Below are 18,311 nucleotides of genomic sequence, written 5' to 3'. Positions count from 1 at the left end.
CCTCCCTACCTCCCTCTCGCAACCTCCCTACCTCCCTCTCGCAACCTCCCTACCTCCCTCTCGCAACCTCCCTACCTCCCTCTCGCAACCTCCCTACCTCCCTCTCGCAACCTCCCTACCTCCCTCTCGCAACCTCCCTACCTCCCTCTCGCAACCTCCCTACCTCCCTCTCGCAACCTCCCTACCTCCCTCTCGCAACCTCCCTACCTCCCTCTCGCAACCTCCCCTACCTCCCTCTCGCAACCTCCCTACCTCCCTCTCGCAACCTCCCTACCTCCCTCTCGCAACCTCCCTACCTCCCTCTCGCAACCTCCCTACCTCCCTCTCGCAACCTCCCTACCTCCCTCTCGCAACCTCCCTACCTCCCTCTCGCAACCTCCCTACCTCCCTCTCGCAACCTCCCTACCTCCCTCTCGCAACCTCCCTACCTCCCTCTCGCAACCTCCCTACCTCCCTCTCGCAACCTCCCTACCTCCCTCTCGCAACCTCCCTACCTCCCTCTCGCAACCGCCCTACCTCCCTCTCGCAACCGCCCTACCTCCCTCTCGCAACCTCCCTACCTCCCTCTCGCAACCTCCCTACCTCCCTCTCGCAACCTCCCTACCTCCCTCTCGCAACCTCCCTACCTCCCTCTCGCAACCTCCCTACCTCCCTCTCGCAACCTCCCTACCTCCCTCTCGCAACCTCCCTACCTCCCTCTCGCTACCTCCCTCTCGCAACCTCCCTACCTCCCTCTCGCTACCTCCCTCTCGCAACCTCCCTACCTCCCTCTCGCTACCTCCCTCTCGCAACCTCCCTACCTCCCTCTCGCAACCTCCCTCTCGCAACCTCCCTCTCGCAACCTCCCTACCTCCCTCTCGCAACCTCCCTACCTCCCTCTCGCAACCTCCCTACCTCCCTCTCGCAACCGCCCTACCTCCCTCTCGCAACCGCCCTACCTCCCTCTCGCAACCTCCCTACCTCCCTCTCGCAACCTCCCTACCTCCCTCTCGCAACCTCCCTACCTCCCTCTCGCAACCTCCCTACCTCCCTCTCGCAACCTCCCTACCTCCCTCTCGCTACCTCCCTACCTCCCTCTCGCTACCTCCCTCTCGCAACCTCCCTACCTCCCTCTCGCTACCTCCCTCTCGCAACCTCCCTACCTCCCTCTCGCTACCTCCCTCTCGCAACCTCCCTACCTCCCTCTCGCAACCTCCCTCTCGCAACCTCCCTCTCGCAACCTCCCTCTCGCAACCTCCCTACCTCCCTCTCGCAACCTCCCTACCTCCCTCTCGCAACCTCCCTACCTCCCTCTCGCAACCTCCCTACCTCCCTCTCGCAACCTCCCTACCTCCCTCTCGCAACCTCCCTACCTCCCTCTCGCAACCTCCCTACCTCCCTCTCGCAACCTCCCTACCTCCCTCTCGCAACCTCCCTACCTCCCTCTCGCAACCTCCCTACCTCCCTCTCGCAACCTCCCTACCTCCCTCTCGCAACCTCCCTACCTCCCTCTCGCAACCTCCCTACCTCCCTCTCGCAACCTCCCTACCTCCCTCTCGCAACCTCCCTACCTCCCTCTCGCAACCTCCCTACCTCCCTCTCGCAACCTCCCTACCTCCCTCTCGCAACCTCCCTACCTCCCTCTCGCAACCTCCCTACCTCCCTCTCGCAACCTCCCTACCTCCCTCTCGCAACCTCCCTACCTCCCTCTCGCAACCTCCCTACCTCCCTCTCGCAACCTCCCTACCTCCCTCTCGCAACCTCCCTACCTCCCTCTCGCAACCGCCCTACCTCCCTCTCGCAACCTCCCTACCTCCCTCTCGCAACCTCCCTACCTCCCTCTCGCAACCTCCCTACCTCCCTCTCGCAACCTCCCTACCTCCCTCTCGCAACCTCCCTACCTCCCTCTCGCAACCTCCCTACCTCCCTCTCGCAACCTCCCTACCTCCCTCTCGCAACCTCCCTACCTCCCTCTCGCAACCTCCCTACCTCCCTCTCGCAACCTCCCTACCTCCCTCTCGCAACCTCCCTACCTCCCTCTCGCAACCTCCCTACCTCCCTCTCGCAACCTCCCTACCTCCCTCTCGCAACCTCCCTACCTCCCTCTCGCAACCTCCCTACCTCCCTCTCGCAACTTCCCTCCCCTCCCTCCCGCAACTTCCCTCCCCTCCCTCCCTCAACCTCTCCACCTCTCTCTCTCTCTTCACCACCTTCCTTAAAACCCCAATTTGTTGACCAAGCTGTCCTAATGTCTCCTGCTTTGGCTTAGGAGTGTAATCAAAAAATAAATAAAAACTATGAAGGTTGTTATTTATCCCCTTCAGGTCATGAGAGGCAAAATACAGTTTGAGTTTCCACACGAGAATGTGGGATGAATCACCTCAGGCCACTCGCATAGTTCAGGGCAATATTGGCAAAGAGTCATAAGTGGTCATCTTCCCAGGCCCTCAATTAAATATCTTAAATTACCAAAATGGCTGTTTACTCCATTTCCCTGGAACTTCTGCCAATGTGATGGCAGGAGGTCAGGAGGGCACGCTGGAGAATTTACTGGCTGGCCTTTTGTTTGTGTAATGCCATGTATCCCTTCATTTACTAGGATGCTACCGGAACGAGATGGTTTGAGTTATAAGGAGAGGCTGGATAGACTGGGACTATTTTCTCTGGAGCGTAGGAGGCTGAGGGGTGACCTTATAGAGGTCAAAAAATAATGAGGGGCATAGATAAGGTAGATAGTCAACATTTTTCCCCAAAGGTGGGGGAGTCGAAAACTAGAGGGCATAGGTTTAAGGTGAGAGAGGAGAGATACAAAAGGATCCAGAGGGGGCAATTTTTTCAGAGGGTGGTGAGTGTCTGGAACAAGCTGCCAGAGGTAGTAGTAGAGGCAGGTACAATTTTGTCTTTTAAAAGCATTTGGACAGTTATGTGGGCACGATGGGTATAGAGGGATATGAGCCAAACTCAGGCAATTGGGACTAGCTTAATGGTAAAAACTGGGCGGCATGGACAAGTTGTGCCGAAGAGTCTGTTTCCATGCTGTAAACCTCTATGACTCTATTTCGATGTCTATGAATGTGGCCGCCTTCTGACCAATTGGATTTCATGATTCAGGTTGATCCTGTTCTTCATAGCAGGTGAACTCCTTCAGAGAAACCGCTTGCAATCATACAAAGCCATGCCAAGAACCAGGTCCCAAGATTGATTCCTGCTCTGTTGTCTTTGAGATGTTATAATTATCCTCCGCGCCTTTGGATTAATGAGGTGAAAAATTAGCCAGGATTTCTACAACCCATTGCTGCTCTGCTGGAAAGCTCAGATATTCGAACAGCGGCATGGCGACACAGTGGTTAGCTCTGCTGCCTCACAGCGTCATGGACCCGGGTTCAATTCCAGCCTCAGGTCACTGTCTGTGTGGAGTTTGCACATTCTCCCCGTGTCTGTGTGGGTTTCCTCCGGGTGCTCTGGTTTCCTCACAGTCCAAAGGTGTGCGTGTTAGGTAGATTAGCCATGCTAAATTGCCCATTAGTGTCAAGGGGATTAGCAACGTAAATAAGTGGAGTTACAGGCATAGGGCCTGGTGGGATTGTTGTTGACGCAGACTTGATAGGCTGAATGGCCTGCTGCACTGTAGGGATTCTATGAAAGTTGCATGAGGCAAGGAATGGCCCTGGTTTCCTCTGTGGTGAATATTCTACCAGCACTCAGGCTTGTGCATCAAGAATGGGCATTTGGGTGAGGAACCAGGTGCAACAAGATGTAAGCACATGCTGTAATAAATATTGTGTTTCTGATTTACAGGGAGCAGCATCGCAGAAAGAGTTCTATGCCAAGAACTCCCGGTGGACTGAAGGCCTCATCTCTGCATCAAAGGCTGTAGGCTGGGGAGCCACTGTGTTGGTGTAAGCATAGCAACTACTGTTCATTTATAGCCCAGTTTGTCAGTCACTTAGAATCATAGAATCCCTACAGTGCAGAAGGAGACCATTCACCCCATCAAGTTGCAGACTGGCCGAACTCCAACCAATTTGCAGTCCGCTGTTGAATATGATCATGAGTGTAATTGCATCCTGTTAATCAGGATCAAATGTGGAGTTTAAAGTTTTCCATTTCAGTACAGCTATAACCTGACATCTACCCGATAATATTGAAAATTATCCGGTTACGTTCTGTCCACAAAAAAGACAAATCCAATCAGGCCAGTTATTGCCCCATCAGTACGTTCAGTCAACAAAGCAAATGGAAGGCATTGTTGACAGTGCTATCGAGCAGAACCTACTCAACACTAACATGCTCACCAATCTTCAGTTTGGCTTCCACCAGGGCTACTTAGACCTGACCTCATTTGCCCAAACATGGGCAAAAGTGAGCTGAATCTTGGGGGTAAGGTGAGAATGACAGCCGCTGACATCAAGACAGAATTTGACTGATTGTGGAATCAAGGAGCCCTAGAAAAAGTTGGTGGGAATTGTGGGGGAAGGGGGAACGACTTTCTACTGGTTGGCATCATACCTAATACAAAGGAAAATGGTCGTGGTTGTTGGAGGCTAATTATCTTAGTCCCAGGGCATCACTGCAGAAGTTCCTAGGGTAGTGTCCTCGGCAAACTGCTTTGTCAATGACCTTCCCTCCATCATAAATTAAAAGTGGAATGTGCTGATGATTGTACAGTGTTCCGTATCATCCACAACTCCTCAGATGCTGAAGCACTCCATGCCAGCATGCAGCAAGACCGGGGCAACATCTTAGGTTTGGGTTGATAAGTGGCAAGTAACATTAGCACAACTGAGGTGTCAGGCAATGATCATCTCCAACAAGAGAGAATCTAACCCTCTCTTGATGTTCAATGGCATTACCATTACTGAATCCTGCCATTGACCAGAAACTGAACTGTACCAGCCATATAAATACTGTGTCTGCAAGATCCGGGCAGAGACTGAATTCTGAGGAAAGTAACTCCCCTCGATTTCCCCAAAAACTGTGCTCCATCTACAAGGCTCAAGTCAGGAGTGTGAAGGAATACTTTCCACCTGCCTGACTGAATGCGGCTCCAAAATCAATAAATTTAAAGATATCTGAGCAGTGATAACAGGATCAGATATTTGACTTTGACTTTTTAAAAATTATATTATGTTTTTTGTTGGGAAGTGGACAATGATGGCTTTACAACTTTAGTGTTTTTTCGACAATTTTCACTTGTTTCCCACCGGAAAATTACTTGTTCCAAAAAGGATGATCGAATGTCTGAGCTCAACATTATCCAGGACAAAGCCACCCTCGTGATTGGTAATCCAGTCATCATATTTAGCATTCATTTTCTCAACCACTGATGCACAGTGGCAGCAGCAGGAATCTTGTATAAGATCCACTGCAGTGACTTGCCAAGCCTCCTTCGACAGCACCTTTCAAACTTGTGACCTCTACCATCTAGAAGGGCAAGGGCAGCAGATGCATGGGAACACCACCACCTGCAAGTTCCCCTCCAAGTCACTCACCATCCCCTGATTTGGAAATATATCGTCATTCCTTCACTGCCGCTGGGTCAAAAATCTGGAAATTCCCTCCCAAAAAGCACTGTGAGTGCACCTGCATCACATGGACAGCAGCAGTTCCTGAAGGTGACTCACCATAACCTTCTCAGGAGCAAATAGGGATGGGAAACAAATACTGATGTTGCCAGCAGTGCTTGCATTCGGTGAATGAACAAAATAAAACTGACAGCATGGATCGGCTTGATACAGATGCAAAGTACTGCAGATTCTGGAAATCTGAAATTAAGATGTGTTGCAAGCACTCAAGGTCAGACAGCAGCAGTGGAGAGAGAAGCAATCAGTACTGACAAAAGGTCACAAGCCTGAAATGCTAATTCTGGTTTTGCTCTCCACAGATGCTGCCTGACCTGCTGAGCATTCCCAGCATTTTCTGTTTTTGTTTTGGATTGGTTTCATTCCCACTCCACACTTTGAGACAAATAGAATCTTTAAATTTGTATCTGGAGGTGTAGACTATAAAAGCAAGAAAGCAATCTTGAACTTTAGAGGGCTGCAGTTGGAGTGTTGTGTGTCAAGGGTTATTTCGAACACTCTATTATCGGAAAGGTGTAACAACAATGGAAAAGTCTCATTGTAGATTCACTAAGGCTACGGGGATGAGGAGTTAACAGTAATGGAAAGACTCGGGAAGTGTGTTTTAGTCCACTAGCGCTGAGGAGATTATTGAATGTCTTCATGATTATGAACGGGTGCGATAAGGTACTTAGTGTTGGAATGTTTCCACTACTTGGAAAGTCAGTTTGTTGTTTTGGTCCCCGGAAGGGTAGGGGGTTTTAGTTAAGTCGGGCAGCATGGTCGGTGCAGGCCTGGAGGGCCGAAGGGCCTGTTCCTGTGCTGTATTTTTCTTTGTTCTTTGTTCAGTAATGAAATGACACAAGTCTATAATAACCATGAGTAGATCTAAAGGGGAAGTTGGAAATCCTCTTCACGGAGAGGATTCTTAGCTTGTGGATTCATCAAAACCTTTTGAAAAGGGAATGCCTGGAGCTTAAAGGAGAAGGTAAGTGTGGGCTGTGGATCGAAGTTGGAGCACAAATGTTTACAGCTGTGGACAAGTCAAATGCCAGGACACTAATTTGTATACCATTTTCTGTAGCCTCTTGGTGACTGTCCTGTAGCCGCTGCCAGCTAATTGTGGAGAGCTGAAATCAAGTTTGGAAGCTGGAAACTGCAAATAGCTACAGGCTAGGTGGAATTTCACCATCATTGGATGAGGGACAGGTGGAGGGCTTGTATTTATCTATTCCCCTGTTGCTCAGTTTATTGATATGTAAAAATTGAGAGTCTGCACATTTCCTGTCAATGTTTCCTATTGCATTTATGGCTATATAAACATATTGTTCTGCAGTTAAAACCTCCCTCTAGTAGAGGCACTGTACTTGTTCTTGATTTGCCATGTGAAAATCACAGGAGATTTGTGTAAAAGCCTGACGCCATGGGGAAAAGCGTTGAGGGTGGAACTCAGTAAGCTGCTCTTCCAGAGAGCCAGCATGATAGCGAGGGCTGAATGGCCCCCTTCTCTATCTTAGCTGAGCTCTGTCAGGTCTACAATGTCTACATAGGCATATTCTGAGTATCAGTATATAGCACACTGAAATGTGAGCCGTACCTACCTTTACCCTAGCCCTGGGATGCTGAGGCCAGTTATTCTGCTCATTACTGTACTCTTTATGAATGTTTAAAAGGAGGAAACGGTGAGAAAGAATTACGGCAGTTTTGAAGATGGTTGGAAGTTCTGCTCTGGGACCGCTATTGTTCGATATAGGATTTGGATATAGGGCTTCGAGAGTGGTCTGAAGATATGCAGGCAATCCTAAAGTAGGAAGCATTGTAAATAATTCAGAGGACCAAAGGAAGCTGCAAGGGGATATTGATGAGATGGGCAGAATTCTGACAGATGGAACTCTCTGAGGGTTAATATAAATTTTTGTAAAAATATACTTTGAGTGGGAAAGCTTAATGATGTGGAAGAGCAGAGATATTCATGGTTGCAGAGTCTGACTTTGGTAAGGCCATAACAAATGCTAATGGAATGTTGGATTTAATGATTAACGGTATAGAATATAAAAACGTGAGATACACTGCTCATTCAATATAAAACCTGAAGCAGGTCACGTTTGAAGTATTGTAGTTTTAGTCTCCACTCGAGGGGAAAGATTGTATTAGAAAAGGAAGATTCCCTTGAACACTGCTGAGTATGAGGAAACGCAAAAACAAAGGAGGATTTGGAAAATTTGGGGCTGCTTTCATTAATACAGGAGATAGCTGGGTGATTTAATAGAGATGTTTAAACTTATTGAAGGATAGAAAAGAGATTGAAAAAGACTTTTCTCAGCTAAATAGCGGAGAAAACAGAGAAAGGTATAGGATCAAATGTAGGAGATTTAGGGCAGAGACATGGTGAGGGCTCTGGAGTAGAGGCCATGTCAATTTTTGTATAGGGAGATAGATGACTGAAGGAAAAGGAAATAAAAAGACATGCAAACAGGGAGGGGACATGGAATTTAGACTGTTTCTGTGTTGTAATTTCCATGCATCGAGTAACGTCACAACATAGATTGAATCAGATTCTCCTGATCCAAAAGCAATTAATATTCAAAATAATCTGCCAAGTAACCTAATGGAGGCAAAAAACTTTGAGTTACTCAAAATCAATTAAATGTCATAGGAGTTATACTGGAGAGAGAAGCATCAGTGGGCCGAATGGTCCTCCTCCATCCCTGATTTTTCACAGGTTCGTAGTTGGCTGGTGTATTCACGTGTTGGGGGTAGTAGCTCTGTATTGATGCATTTTACTTGTTATAATGTGGTCAGGCCAGAAGATGGCTTTCGCTTTGTGATTCAGATATTACGCTTTTCCGTTTTATTGTGCAGCTGTTGAGGTTTGTTTGATGGTTTGGACTCAAGTCCATCTGTCTCTCTCTCTTCAGAGATGCTGCAGACATGGTTGTCCAGGGAAAGGGGAAGTTTGAGGAATTGATGGTGTGTTCCCATGAGATCGCAGCCAGTACAGCACAGCTGGTGGCAGCCTCCAAGGTAAGTGACTTCTTGCAGCGATCGGCTCATAGTTTGAAAAAAAAAGCAATGAACCACAAATGGAAAAATAGTGACTGCACCAATCAAATCCAAGGAGAGTGGGTAGAAAACATTCCAATGAAGGATTCAAGAGACATTTGAAAAACAATAAATATTATTCAAATTTTATACTTTGTGTTTGAGGGGGAAAAAAACACAAAATAAACAGATAAATTGCTTCTTCCTTCTATACATTCGTATTTATGCCAGTGCGTTAAGTAAAGAAGCAAACTTGCTTAGCATTCTACAAATGCATAAGAAAAAGATATTTTCCAGGAACCCATCAAAACGCCCTTAACTTCGGGGGACAAGTCAGCTTTTACAAGTCAGTGGGAAAGATTACAGTGCATTGACTGAGAATTGTCGAGCTATTTGTGCTAATGGTTTCCTTTTCTTGTAGGTGAAAGCAGATAAAGACAATGCTAACCTTGGAAAGCTACGGCAGGCATCCAGGGGAGTAAACGAGGCCACGGCCAGTGTAGTGGCTTCAACTAAGTCAGGAAAGTCCCAGATTGAAGAAACAGGTAGTTTACTGTATTGTTCAGCCTGCACAAGCATCTAATACAAAGCAAAGAGGGTCATTCCACGCAACTCAAAAGCAACACGCTGGAAATCTGAAATAAAAACAGAAAATGCTCAGCGCACTAAGTAGGTCAGGCAACATCCGGACACACTGAGGCTATGTCAGTACCTTTAACATATTAACATTTTAGCAGCAACACTGATACTGAAAGTCAAATGCCATAGAGAGTCACAGCTAATTTGAGAGTCACTGGTGACCATTGCAGTGTTTGACGTAACCTTACAATTCACCAAGAGTCCTTCTAGCGGGTGTCAAGATAGCCATCATGTAGAAGTTGGTGAAAGTACTCTGTTGATTTTTCAAAATATTATTTTTGTGTTCCTCACATGGAGGAATGGGTTTTTCATCAGCATTAGGCACAGCCAAAAGAGAGCTGGCACGATTAGATGTGGAGGATAGCTGCATTTACTCTGCTCCCATCATGTGCCTTGGTCCCCACCAACTGCTCACCTTGGCATCAGTTATGGCATTTCTCAGTTTTGTTCACCATAGGAACTGAATTGTGACTGCACAATCTTATTTCACAAGATCCCGAACAGCCAGTCGATAGATGACCCTTCCGTTATGAGTCTGGGCTAGCACTGAGTCCAGATCTCATGTGAAAAGCTAGTCTTTAAACCACTGAGCTGCTCAGCTTATGTTGACCTTCTCCAATCCATTTCAATACTGAGTGAAGGCAGCAGGAGCATGGATATTTAACCTTAAAGCTTACATGACAAAACTAAAACTGCTCATTTAGAAGATTGCTCATTTAAACTCTATGCCAGGACTTGCAATCCAGGCTGTGCTGTACTGAAGGAATGCTGTATTGTCAGAAATATCGTCCTTCAGGTAAAACAGAGGCCATGTTTCCTGTTATTGGAAGAAGAGCAGAGAGTTATCCAGTTGTCTGACCAACACCACCAAAAAACAAAGTAATTGGTCATTTATTTCATTGCTCTGTGTGGGAGATGGTCATAAAGTTTTACAGTACAGGAAGAGGACCTTCGATCCATTGTGTCTGTGCCAGCCACCAAGCGCCCTATCTATTCTATCCATGTTCCAGCTCTTCCAAGTTAGATGAGCACTTTCAGCTTTTTCCAGTGTTTCAAGTGTTCATCTAAATGCTTTGTGCATGTTGAGGGTTCCTGCCTCTACCACCCTTTCAGGCAGTGAGTTCCAGATGCCCCCCACTCTCTGGGTTAAAACATTTTTCCTTGAATCCCCTCTAAATCTTCTGCCCATTACCCTAAATCTATGCTCCTAATTATTGACCCCTCTACTAGGGGGAAGCGTTTCTTCCTATCTATGTCCTTGATAATTTTGTACATCTCAAGCTGACCTCTGCTCTTAGGAGAGCAGCCCCAGCCTGATCAGCCTCTCTTCATAGCTGAAACACTCCAGTCCAGGCAACATCCTGGTGAATCTCCCCTGCACCCTTTCTAGTGCGATAACGTTCTTCCTACAATGTGATGACCAGAACTGCACACTGTACTCTAGCTGTGACCTAATGAACATTTTGTACTGCTTTGTCATAAGCTCCTTGCTCTTATATTCTATGTCTCGGCTAAAAAAATGCTTGTATGTGGAGCTCTTATCTCTTATCTGAGAGAGATAATAGGCTTTGTATAATAGGCAAGTTCCTGAAAGAAACATTTTGTACTGAGTGAGTTCCTCTGTTCCTGGATTGACACGCAAAGTCCTACATTAAATAAGCAAACGTCCATCAAGCTCACAGATTATTTACTGCCACCAAGACAACATCCATTTTCAAACTCCATGCACTTTCCCAGCTCAGTCTCTGCTCTGAGCTGTCTTAGCTGATCCCAGACCAGGTGCAGTAAAGCTATCTGAATCTCTGAGCAAGGGAGGAGAAAAGCTTGCAGAATTTCTGCTTCTGACATCTGAAGAAAACTGGCTTTTATTTCTGTCGCACCTATCATGACCTCGGATGGTCTCAAAGTGCCTTATGACCAATGAAGGACTTTTTGAAGTGCCGAGGAAACGGGGCGGAGAATTTGAGCACAGCAAGGATAACGATCATATCTGTTTCTTCTTTAATAATGTTGGTTGAGGGATAAATACTGGTCAGGACACCCGAGAGAATTCCCCTGCTCATCAAAATCGTCATGATGTGGAGATGCTGGCGTTGGACTGGGGTAAACACAGTAAGAAGTCTAACAACATCAGGTTAACATCCAACAGGTTTATTTGGTAGCAAAAGCCACTAGCTTTCGGAACAGGCTGTCCCTTCGTCAGGTGGGTGGGAGTTCTGATCACAAACAGGGCACAAAGACACAAACTCAATTTACATGAATAATGATTGGAATGTGAGTCTTTGCAGCTAATCAAGTCTTAAAGGTACAGACAATGTGAGTGGAGGGAGCATTAAGCACAGGTTAAAGAGATGTGTATTGTCTCCAGACAGACAGCTAGTGAGATTTTGCACATCCAGGCAGGTTGTGGCGGTTACAGATAGTGTGACATGAACCCAAGATCCCGGTTGAGGCTATCCTCGTGTGCGGAACTTGGCTATCAGTCTCTGCTCAGCGACTCTGCGCTCTCGTGTGTCGTGAAGGCCGCCTTGGAGATCAGAGGCTGAATGCCCGTGCTCTTTAACCTGTGCTTAATGCTCCCTCCACTCACATTGTCTGTACCTTTAAGACTTGATTAGCTGTAAAGACTCGCATTCCAATCATTATTCATGTAAATTGAGTTTGTGTCTTTGTGTCCTGTTTGTAATCAGAACTCCCACCCACCTGATGAAGGGACAGCCTGTTCCGAAAGCTAGTGGCTTTTGCTACCAAATAAACCTGTTGGACTTAAACCTGGTGTTGTTAGACTTCTTACTTCAAAATAGTGCCATAGGATCTTTTGTATCTGCTTGAGAGGTAGAAAGGGGCATTGGTTTAATATCTTGTGAAAGTTAACACTTCCTCCAACTCTGCAGCACTCTGTACGTCTATCCAGTGGTTTGCTGGAGGTATATGAATATTGGTTGAGAATACAATTGGATTACACTGTCATACCCATGATTGAATAGCTTCGATGTGTGGGCTAACACAGTTGGGAAGACCACTTGAACAGACTGTTGGACAATACTCGGTGACCACAGAACTGTGTCCCAGCAAAAAAATCAGGGCCTCCCTGAAAGGAAGAGACAAAGTGAACTGCGGGTGGGGGCCCTTGTTTGACCGTTTGGAGATTTTCTTTGGTCTTAACATTTTCATTCCTTTGTTCCAGATACAATGGATTTCTCAAGCATGACACTGACACAAATTAAGCGACAGGAGATGGACTCACAGGTACTGTAAAGCTGCCTTTGCATTGTACTCTGCTCCTTTTCAATGGTTTCTTGAAGTAATGAAACAAAGAGATTACCTGCCTGTTTGCATCTTCCGTGTTCTTCAAATGAAATGTATCCATCACGGACCCTGGTCTGACATCCATCAGGACATCGACAGGGAAATTAATGTCAAGCGGTTAGTTCACTTCAACTTCTAATCAAAGTGAACTTTATAAAATGAGGGAATAGGAAACCATGGCATTTTCCTATGCGTGGTCTGCTTGTAGTTTCCGGAAGGGCATGCTCATGTCAAGAGGATGCATATCATTTGAAGAACTATCCTACCCAGACTCTCTTCCCCCATGCTGTCCCTGTAACCCCACACATCCAGCATGGCTAATCCTTCGAACCGACGCATCTTGGGACACTGTACATTAAAGGGCAATTTAGCATGGCCGATCCATTGAAAAACAAGAGCATGGTCTCTACAAGTATGGTCTGAGTCCCAAATTCAGCAGAATGCTGCTGGAAAATGTTTAAACTAAATATCTGTGTGTTTATCTCTGTGCTGAAGGTTCGTGTTTTAGAACTGGAGAGTGAACTACAAAAAGAGAGACAACGCTTGGGAGGCTTGCGTAAGAAGCATTATGAGCTGGCAGGAGTCTCTGAGGGCTGGGATGAAGGTGCGTGTGATTTATTTATTATTACCCTATTCTTTCCAGTTGTAATCTAGATAAGTGTGAAATATTGGATGGGATAAACTTGGGGAATATTAAGGGATTTAGCAACTTTGAAAGTAGATGTATCCCCAGGCCCAGATTAAACGTACCCCAGGTCGCAAAGAGAAGTGAGGGAGGAAATAGTGTAGGCTTTGATCATCATTTTCCAATCTGCTATGGCTACAGGTGTGGTGTAGAGGACAGGAGGGTTGCTAACACTCTATCATTGTGTGAAAAGGAGGGAGGGGTAACCAAATAATTGTAGGCCAGTTAGCCTAACCTCTGGTGGGCAGAAATAATGGCTGGCAAATCCTCACCTCCAGGGGTTTAAAGAAAGTAAATGGGGAAATTGTGGATGAATTAGCCATAATCTTCTAAAGTGCTCTCAGTTCAGAAACTGCCTCTTTAGTTTGAAAAATTGCAAATGTAACTTAGTTGATTAAGGAATGAGGAGTGAGGCAATCAGGAAACTATACAAGAGCAAAATCCCGTGGATACTGAAAATATGAAATAACAGAAAATGCTGGAAATATTCAAATTAGGCAGCATCTGTATAAAGGGAAGCAGAATTGAAATTTCAGGTTGATGAGCTTCATTAGAACGTGACCCATTTAATTAAGGTCACCGACCTGAAATGTAAACTGTTTTTTCCCACCACAGATGCTGCCAGACCTGCTAAATATTATTTAGCTCATTTTAGTAAATTGTGGATCTATAAGTCTCATCTGTTGTGGTAAAGTTAGCGGAATCTATACTTAAGGACTGAGCATTTGAGAGAAATTTGACTCTGATTAGTAACATCGAAAATAGGAAGAGGAGTAGGCCATGCAGCCTTTTGAGCCTGCTGCACCATTCAATATGATCATTGGTTGATCCTCTATCTCAGCACCATACTGCCCTGCTTTCCCCATACTCCTTGACACCTTTAGACTTGAGAATTTATCTATTTATTTCTTAAATATATTCAGTGATTTGCCCTCCACAACCTTCTGTGATAGAGAATTCCACAGGTTCACTACCCTCTTAGTGAAGGGGTTTTTCCTCATCTCAATCCTAAATTACCTACCCCGTAACCTAAGTCTGTGACCCCTTATTCTAGACCGCCCCCCCCCTCAAGCCAGAGGAAGAAATATCACTGCCTCCAGTCTGTCCTGCCGTATCAGAATTTTATACGTTTCAATTAGATCTCCTCCCGGTCTTCTAAATTCCAGTGAATACAGGCCCAGTCAACCCAATTTCTCCTCATTTGACAATCCTGCCATCCCTGGAATCAGCCTCGTGAACCTTTGCTGCACTCCCTCTATGGCAAGAATATCCTTTGCTTAGATAAGGAGATCAAAACTTCCTAACTGCTTGCTCTACCTGTATGCTTGCTTACAGTGGCTGGTGTACTAGGACATCCAGGTCCTTTTGTACATCAACATTTCCCACACTATTTGGGTGACACAACATGAATTTATAAAGGGAAGATCATGTCTAACAAATCTAATTGATCTTTTTGAGGAAGTAACTAATCTAGAAAATAGGTGTGTGTCTATGGATGCAGTTTATCTGGACTTTCAGAAGGTATTTCATAAGGTTCCATACAAGAGACAGGAAGATGAGATTTGAAACTCATGGAATTGAAGGAATTTATTGATCTGGTTAGGTTGGTTAGGCAGTAGCCAACAGAGACCTAAAGATAATGGACATGTACTTGAATTTGGAAAAAAGTAACTAGCCTTCCATAAGGCTCTGTGCTGTGGGGTCTCAACTATTTGCGAAATTTATTAATGACTTGGATATGGCCATGCTGTATCATCAAAGTTTGTCAATGACATGAAGATGGGTGGCATAGTTAATAATGATAACAAGAACATAAAATTAATTGGGTGACAGATAGATCAGAGTATTTTCCAAATGGTGAGAAGCTAGGAACTGCAGAGATCCAAAAAGATTTGGGGTTTCATGTACATAGATCACTAAACTGTGGTGGTTGGACACTAAAACTAACTAAATAGATGAATGGAATTTTAGGCTTTATACCTAGAATGCTAGAATGTAAATGGGATGAGATTTTTCTACAGCTATGCTAGGCAAAGCCTTGGTTAGACCACATCAGGAGTTCTGTGTACAGTTCAGGACCATGGAAAGGATATATTGGTCTTTAAAGGAGTACAGTGTAAATTGACCAGAATGTTGCCAGGGCACCAGGGCCTTTATACGGAGAGTTTCCATAGTGTTTCCTGATGGACAGATGGAGTTAGGATGCAGATTCAGCCACGATCTCATCTCGCCTCTCGCTGTATTTCTGCTGAATAACTCGAGGGTCTCTGCCCACCTCCAGTACAAAGGATGGTTGCTTAGATACCAGAGAGTATAACATTTTTGGGAGGGCATTGTGAGGAACAGGATGAGGAATACAATCGGCAGGAAACGACTAGTGAAATAATCAACTTTTCTTTAACTGCAGATACCAAGTAAGCCCAGAGAGGAGAAGGAAGAACAGAGATTGAGAGAATATATTCTCCAGTCCAAGACTGAATGAACAGTGCAAACTCTCTGTACAAACAAAACCCAGTCCATTTGTTCCAGCATCAAGAGAGGGTCGGTGCAGTAACCACGAGCCTTGGCTGGGAATGGTCCTACCTTTCTGTATCACAGTATTTTTAACTTGTATTCTGGATCCTGTTACTATCAAGATGAGACAGTCCTGTTCCTTTATTTATTATATGTATATTTTTTCCTTTATATTTGCACACTAGTGGTAAGTATTGTGTTAGTGTTTTCATTTCCGATGCCCACAGCACATCTTGATTTAACTATCGATACCCCTTTCGTTGGCACATATCAGTAATCTGCCAGCAAAACGTGGGAATGTCATAACAGCTCAAATATCTTGGTTTACCCTCCGTTTAAAGCTGAGGTTTAGTGGGTGAAGGTGCCACTTGCTATAGTACTAAGCTTCACAGATCAGAATGACCCAAATTTGCCTTTACTCAATTGGCTGATATAGCCTGGGGCAGCAGCTGGGGCACCCTTATTGGTCTTCGTGCTGACAAGTTAGGAGCAGCCAGTTAAAATGAACACCCCCGCCCCCATTCTCCTGCTTGCTGATATATAATATGCTTAAAGAATGGATGCAACACGGACAATACCCTCCAATATCAACTCATTTACTGGCACGCACTGCCCAGGCTGACTGAAAAGGTGTGCCCACCTGGTCCCTGTTGTTAGAGAATGGGAACTGGCATACCCAGCATGGCAGCAGTGGTGAGATGATGAATCCTTTGGCTGTCCTGTCTATACAGAGGAAAGTACCTCCCAATTATGGAAGGTCCACCATGTTTTGTTCACCACAAGAGGGAAACTTATAGTCTGCTCTAAGGCTTCTGTCATTACAAGACATTACACAGTATTTACTGGCATAGAAATGTACTGTGCAGCCCAACTGGTCTATGCTGGTGTTTACACTCCACAGGAGCCTCCTTCCATCTTACTGTATCTCATCCCATTGATATATCCTTCCATTCTTTTATCCCTCATGTACTTAACAAGCTCTCCCCATTGTGCATCCTTAACTGATCAGAGCATCTTTCCCCTAGAAATCATTTATTTTTGATTCCTCCAACCTTGCCTCCTTCATGTGCGGTGGAACGTGCTGCTACGGTGACCATCTCGGGTCAGGCTACTATCCTGTCTTGTTATTGGAGAACGAAATGAAAGAACAGCTGCCCCTTCAGTTTGATCTCCATTTCTGAAAAGTGAAATGTTTAAATCCGGCGGGGTCTCGAACGAGGTACTGCGAGACTGCCAGCTTCCTTGGAACAATATTCCAGACGGAGAGAGGGAGGGGGAGGTACTGGAATGTTCCGGCAAAGATCGATGTCTCTAGTAAGAAAGAAATGAGAAAGGCAACATTTCCAAACAGTTTATCGACCGAAGCCAACAGCACAATAATGTAATGTCGCTTTTGAAATAAACATTGTACTGGTGAAGGGGGTTCACTAGTTAATTCCAGAGGGAGAACATTTGGGTTTGGGGGAAAGTGTTTTTTTAGAGTTGTTCAGACTGAATTAACAACCCAATATTACTTTCCCTGCCAATTCTGCTAATGTATTTCAAAGTGTCTTAATTGTTACCTTCCCTAAACATGTTGGACTTTTTTTATTTCCTCCTCTTCATATCTTATAATGATGTTTCTTTCAGGAGAGAAGTTTTGAGTTGGTCAAAGTTCTATTACAGTTGAACATTGGTTATAAGTGCCCGCCCACGCCCTGTGTATGATATCTGCTGAGAGTACAATTCCCCTTGCATTGCGAACTGTGACTGATCATTTACAGGAACTCGATTGCTGTGGCGTTACTCGCTAATCCCGTGCACATTTACAGAAGCGATACCCTGCGCCCAAGCTCTTGTAATGAACTTGTTCCAACTTTGTACGCGCCCGACTTTATACTTTTTAATATTTGTTTAAAATCATAAAAATGGAGATTTTCAGCTTCTGTTGTTTTTGATTAGTTCTTGTTTAATTGCTTGCGTTTAATAAACTCTTGGTTCTGTTCACTCCCTCCTCCCAATCCCTTTGCCCCCTGTGCAATCTTTCCTGCTTTAAACCATGTGCAAGCATTCAACCCCCAGGTCTTTGCCAGCCCAAGAGAATAAAACGGATTTGGGCTTCTTCCTAATGTTTTCCTCGTCTTAGCTGTGCATGTGATTCCATCGGCAGCTACCTTTCAGCCTAAAACTTTATGCTTTAAATGTTTGTGACAGTTTTGCTGTCAACCTGCAATAATATGCTCTCCACACATTGTCCAGATCTCTCTGCACCAATCTTGTGGCTCAGGCTGAAAATTCAAACTGCAAATTCATACTTAAAAAATAAAACTACAGAAAAGAGAATAATTTAGCAGTAAAACTCTGCTAACTCTTACCCTGGTACCTTTTCCATATACTCCTTATTCTGCCTGCTATTCCTGTTCAGTGACCCTGAGATCCATGTGATCTCCCACCACCCTCTCTTTTCACACCATCACCCCTGGTATATTAGCCTTGTCCATTGACTGCATGCCTTGAGTATGAAAACTCTAAGACCTGGCTATCGGCCACTAATTTGGATTAACCACCTTGGACAGTACTGCTTTTCCCGATCTGTTACAGAG

At 45.3% G+C, this 18,311-nt stretch overlaps 1 protein-coding gene across 3 annotated transcripts in view; it reads left to right on the top strand.

The window, feature by feature from the left end:
* hip1 (huntingtin interacting protein 1) overlaps nt 1-17,654 on the top strand; it is a 277,810-nt gene extending 260,156 nt beyond the window's left edge. For all 3 annotated transcript variants that reach the window (XM_078225078.1, XM_078225080.1, XM_078225079.1), the window contains 6 exons: nt 3,778-3,878; nt 8,459-8,564; nt 9,004-9,127; nt 12,409-12,470; nt 13,026-13,134; nt 15,623-17,654. In XM_078225078.1, coding sequence (XP_078081204.1) covers nt 3,778-3,878; nt 8,459-8,564; nt 9,004-9,127; nt 12,409-12,470; nt 13,026-13,134; nt 15,623-15,633 — 513 coding nt within the window. In that variant the 3' untranslated portion in view covers nt 15,634-17,654. The remainder of the gene's footprint in view (nt 1-3,777; nt 3,879-8,458; nt 8,565-9,003; nt 9,128-12,408; nt 12,471-13,025; nt 13,135-15,622) is intronic.
* The last annotated feature ends 657 nt before the right edge of the window (nt 17,655-18,311 follow it).

This window comes from Mustelus asterias, chromosome 12, assembly GCF_964213995.1.
Source record: "Mustelus asterias chromosome 12, sMusAst1.hap1.1, whole genome shotgun sequence".
NCBI classification, from domain to species: domain Eukaryota; kingdom Metazoa; phylum Chordata; class Chondrichthyes; order Carcharhiniformes; family Triakidae; genus Mustelus; species Mustelus asterias.
The sequence above is the reverse complement of the archived record's forward strand: the minus strand, read 5'-3'. Positions and strand labels throughout refer to the sequence as shown.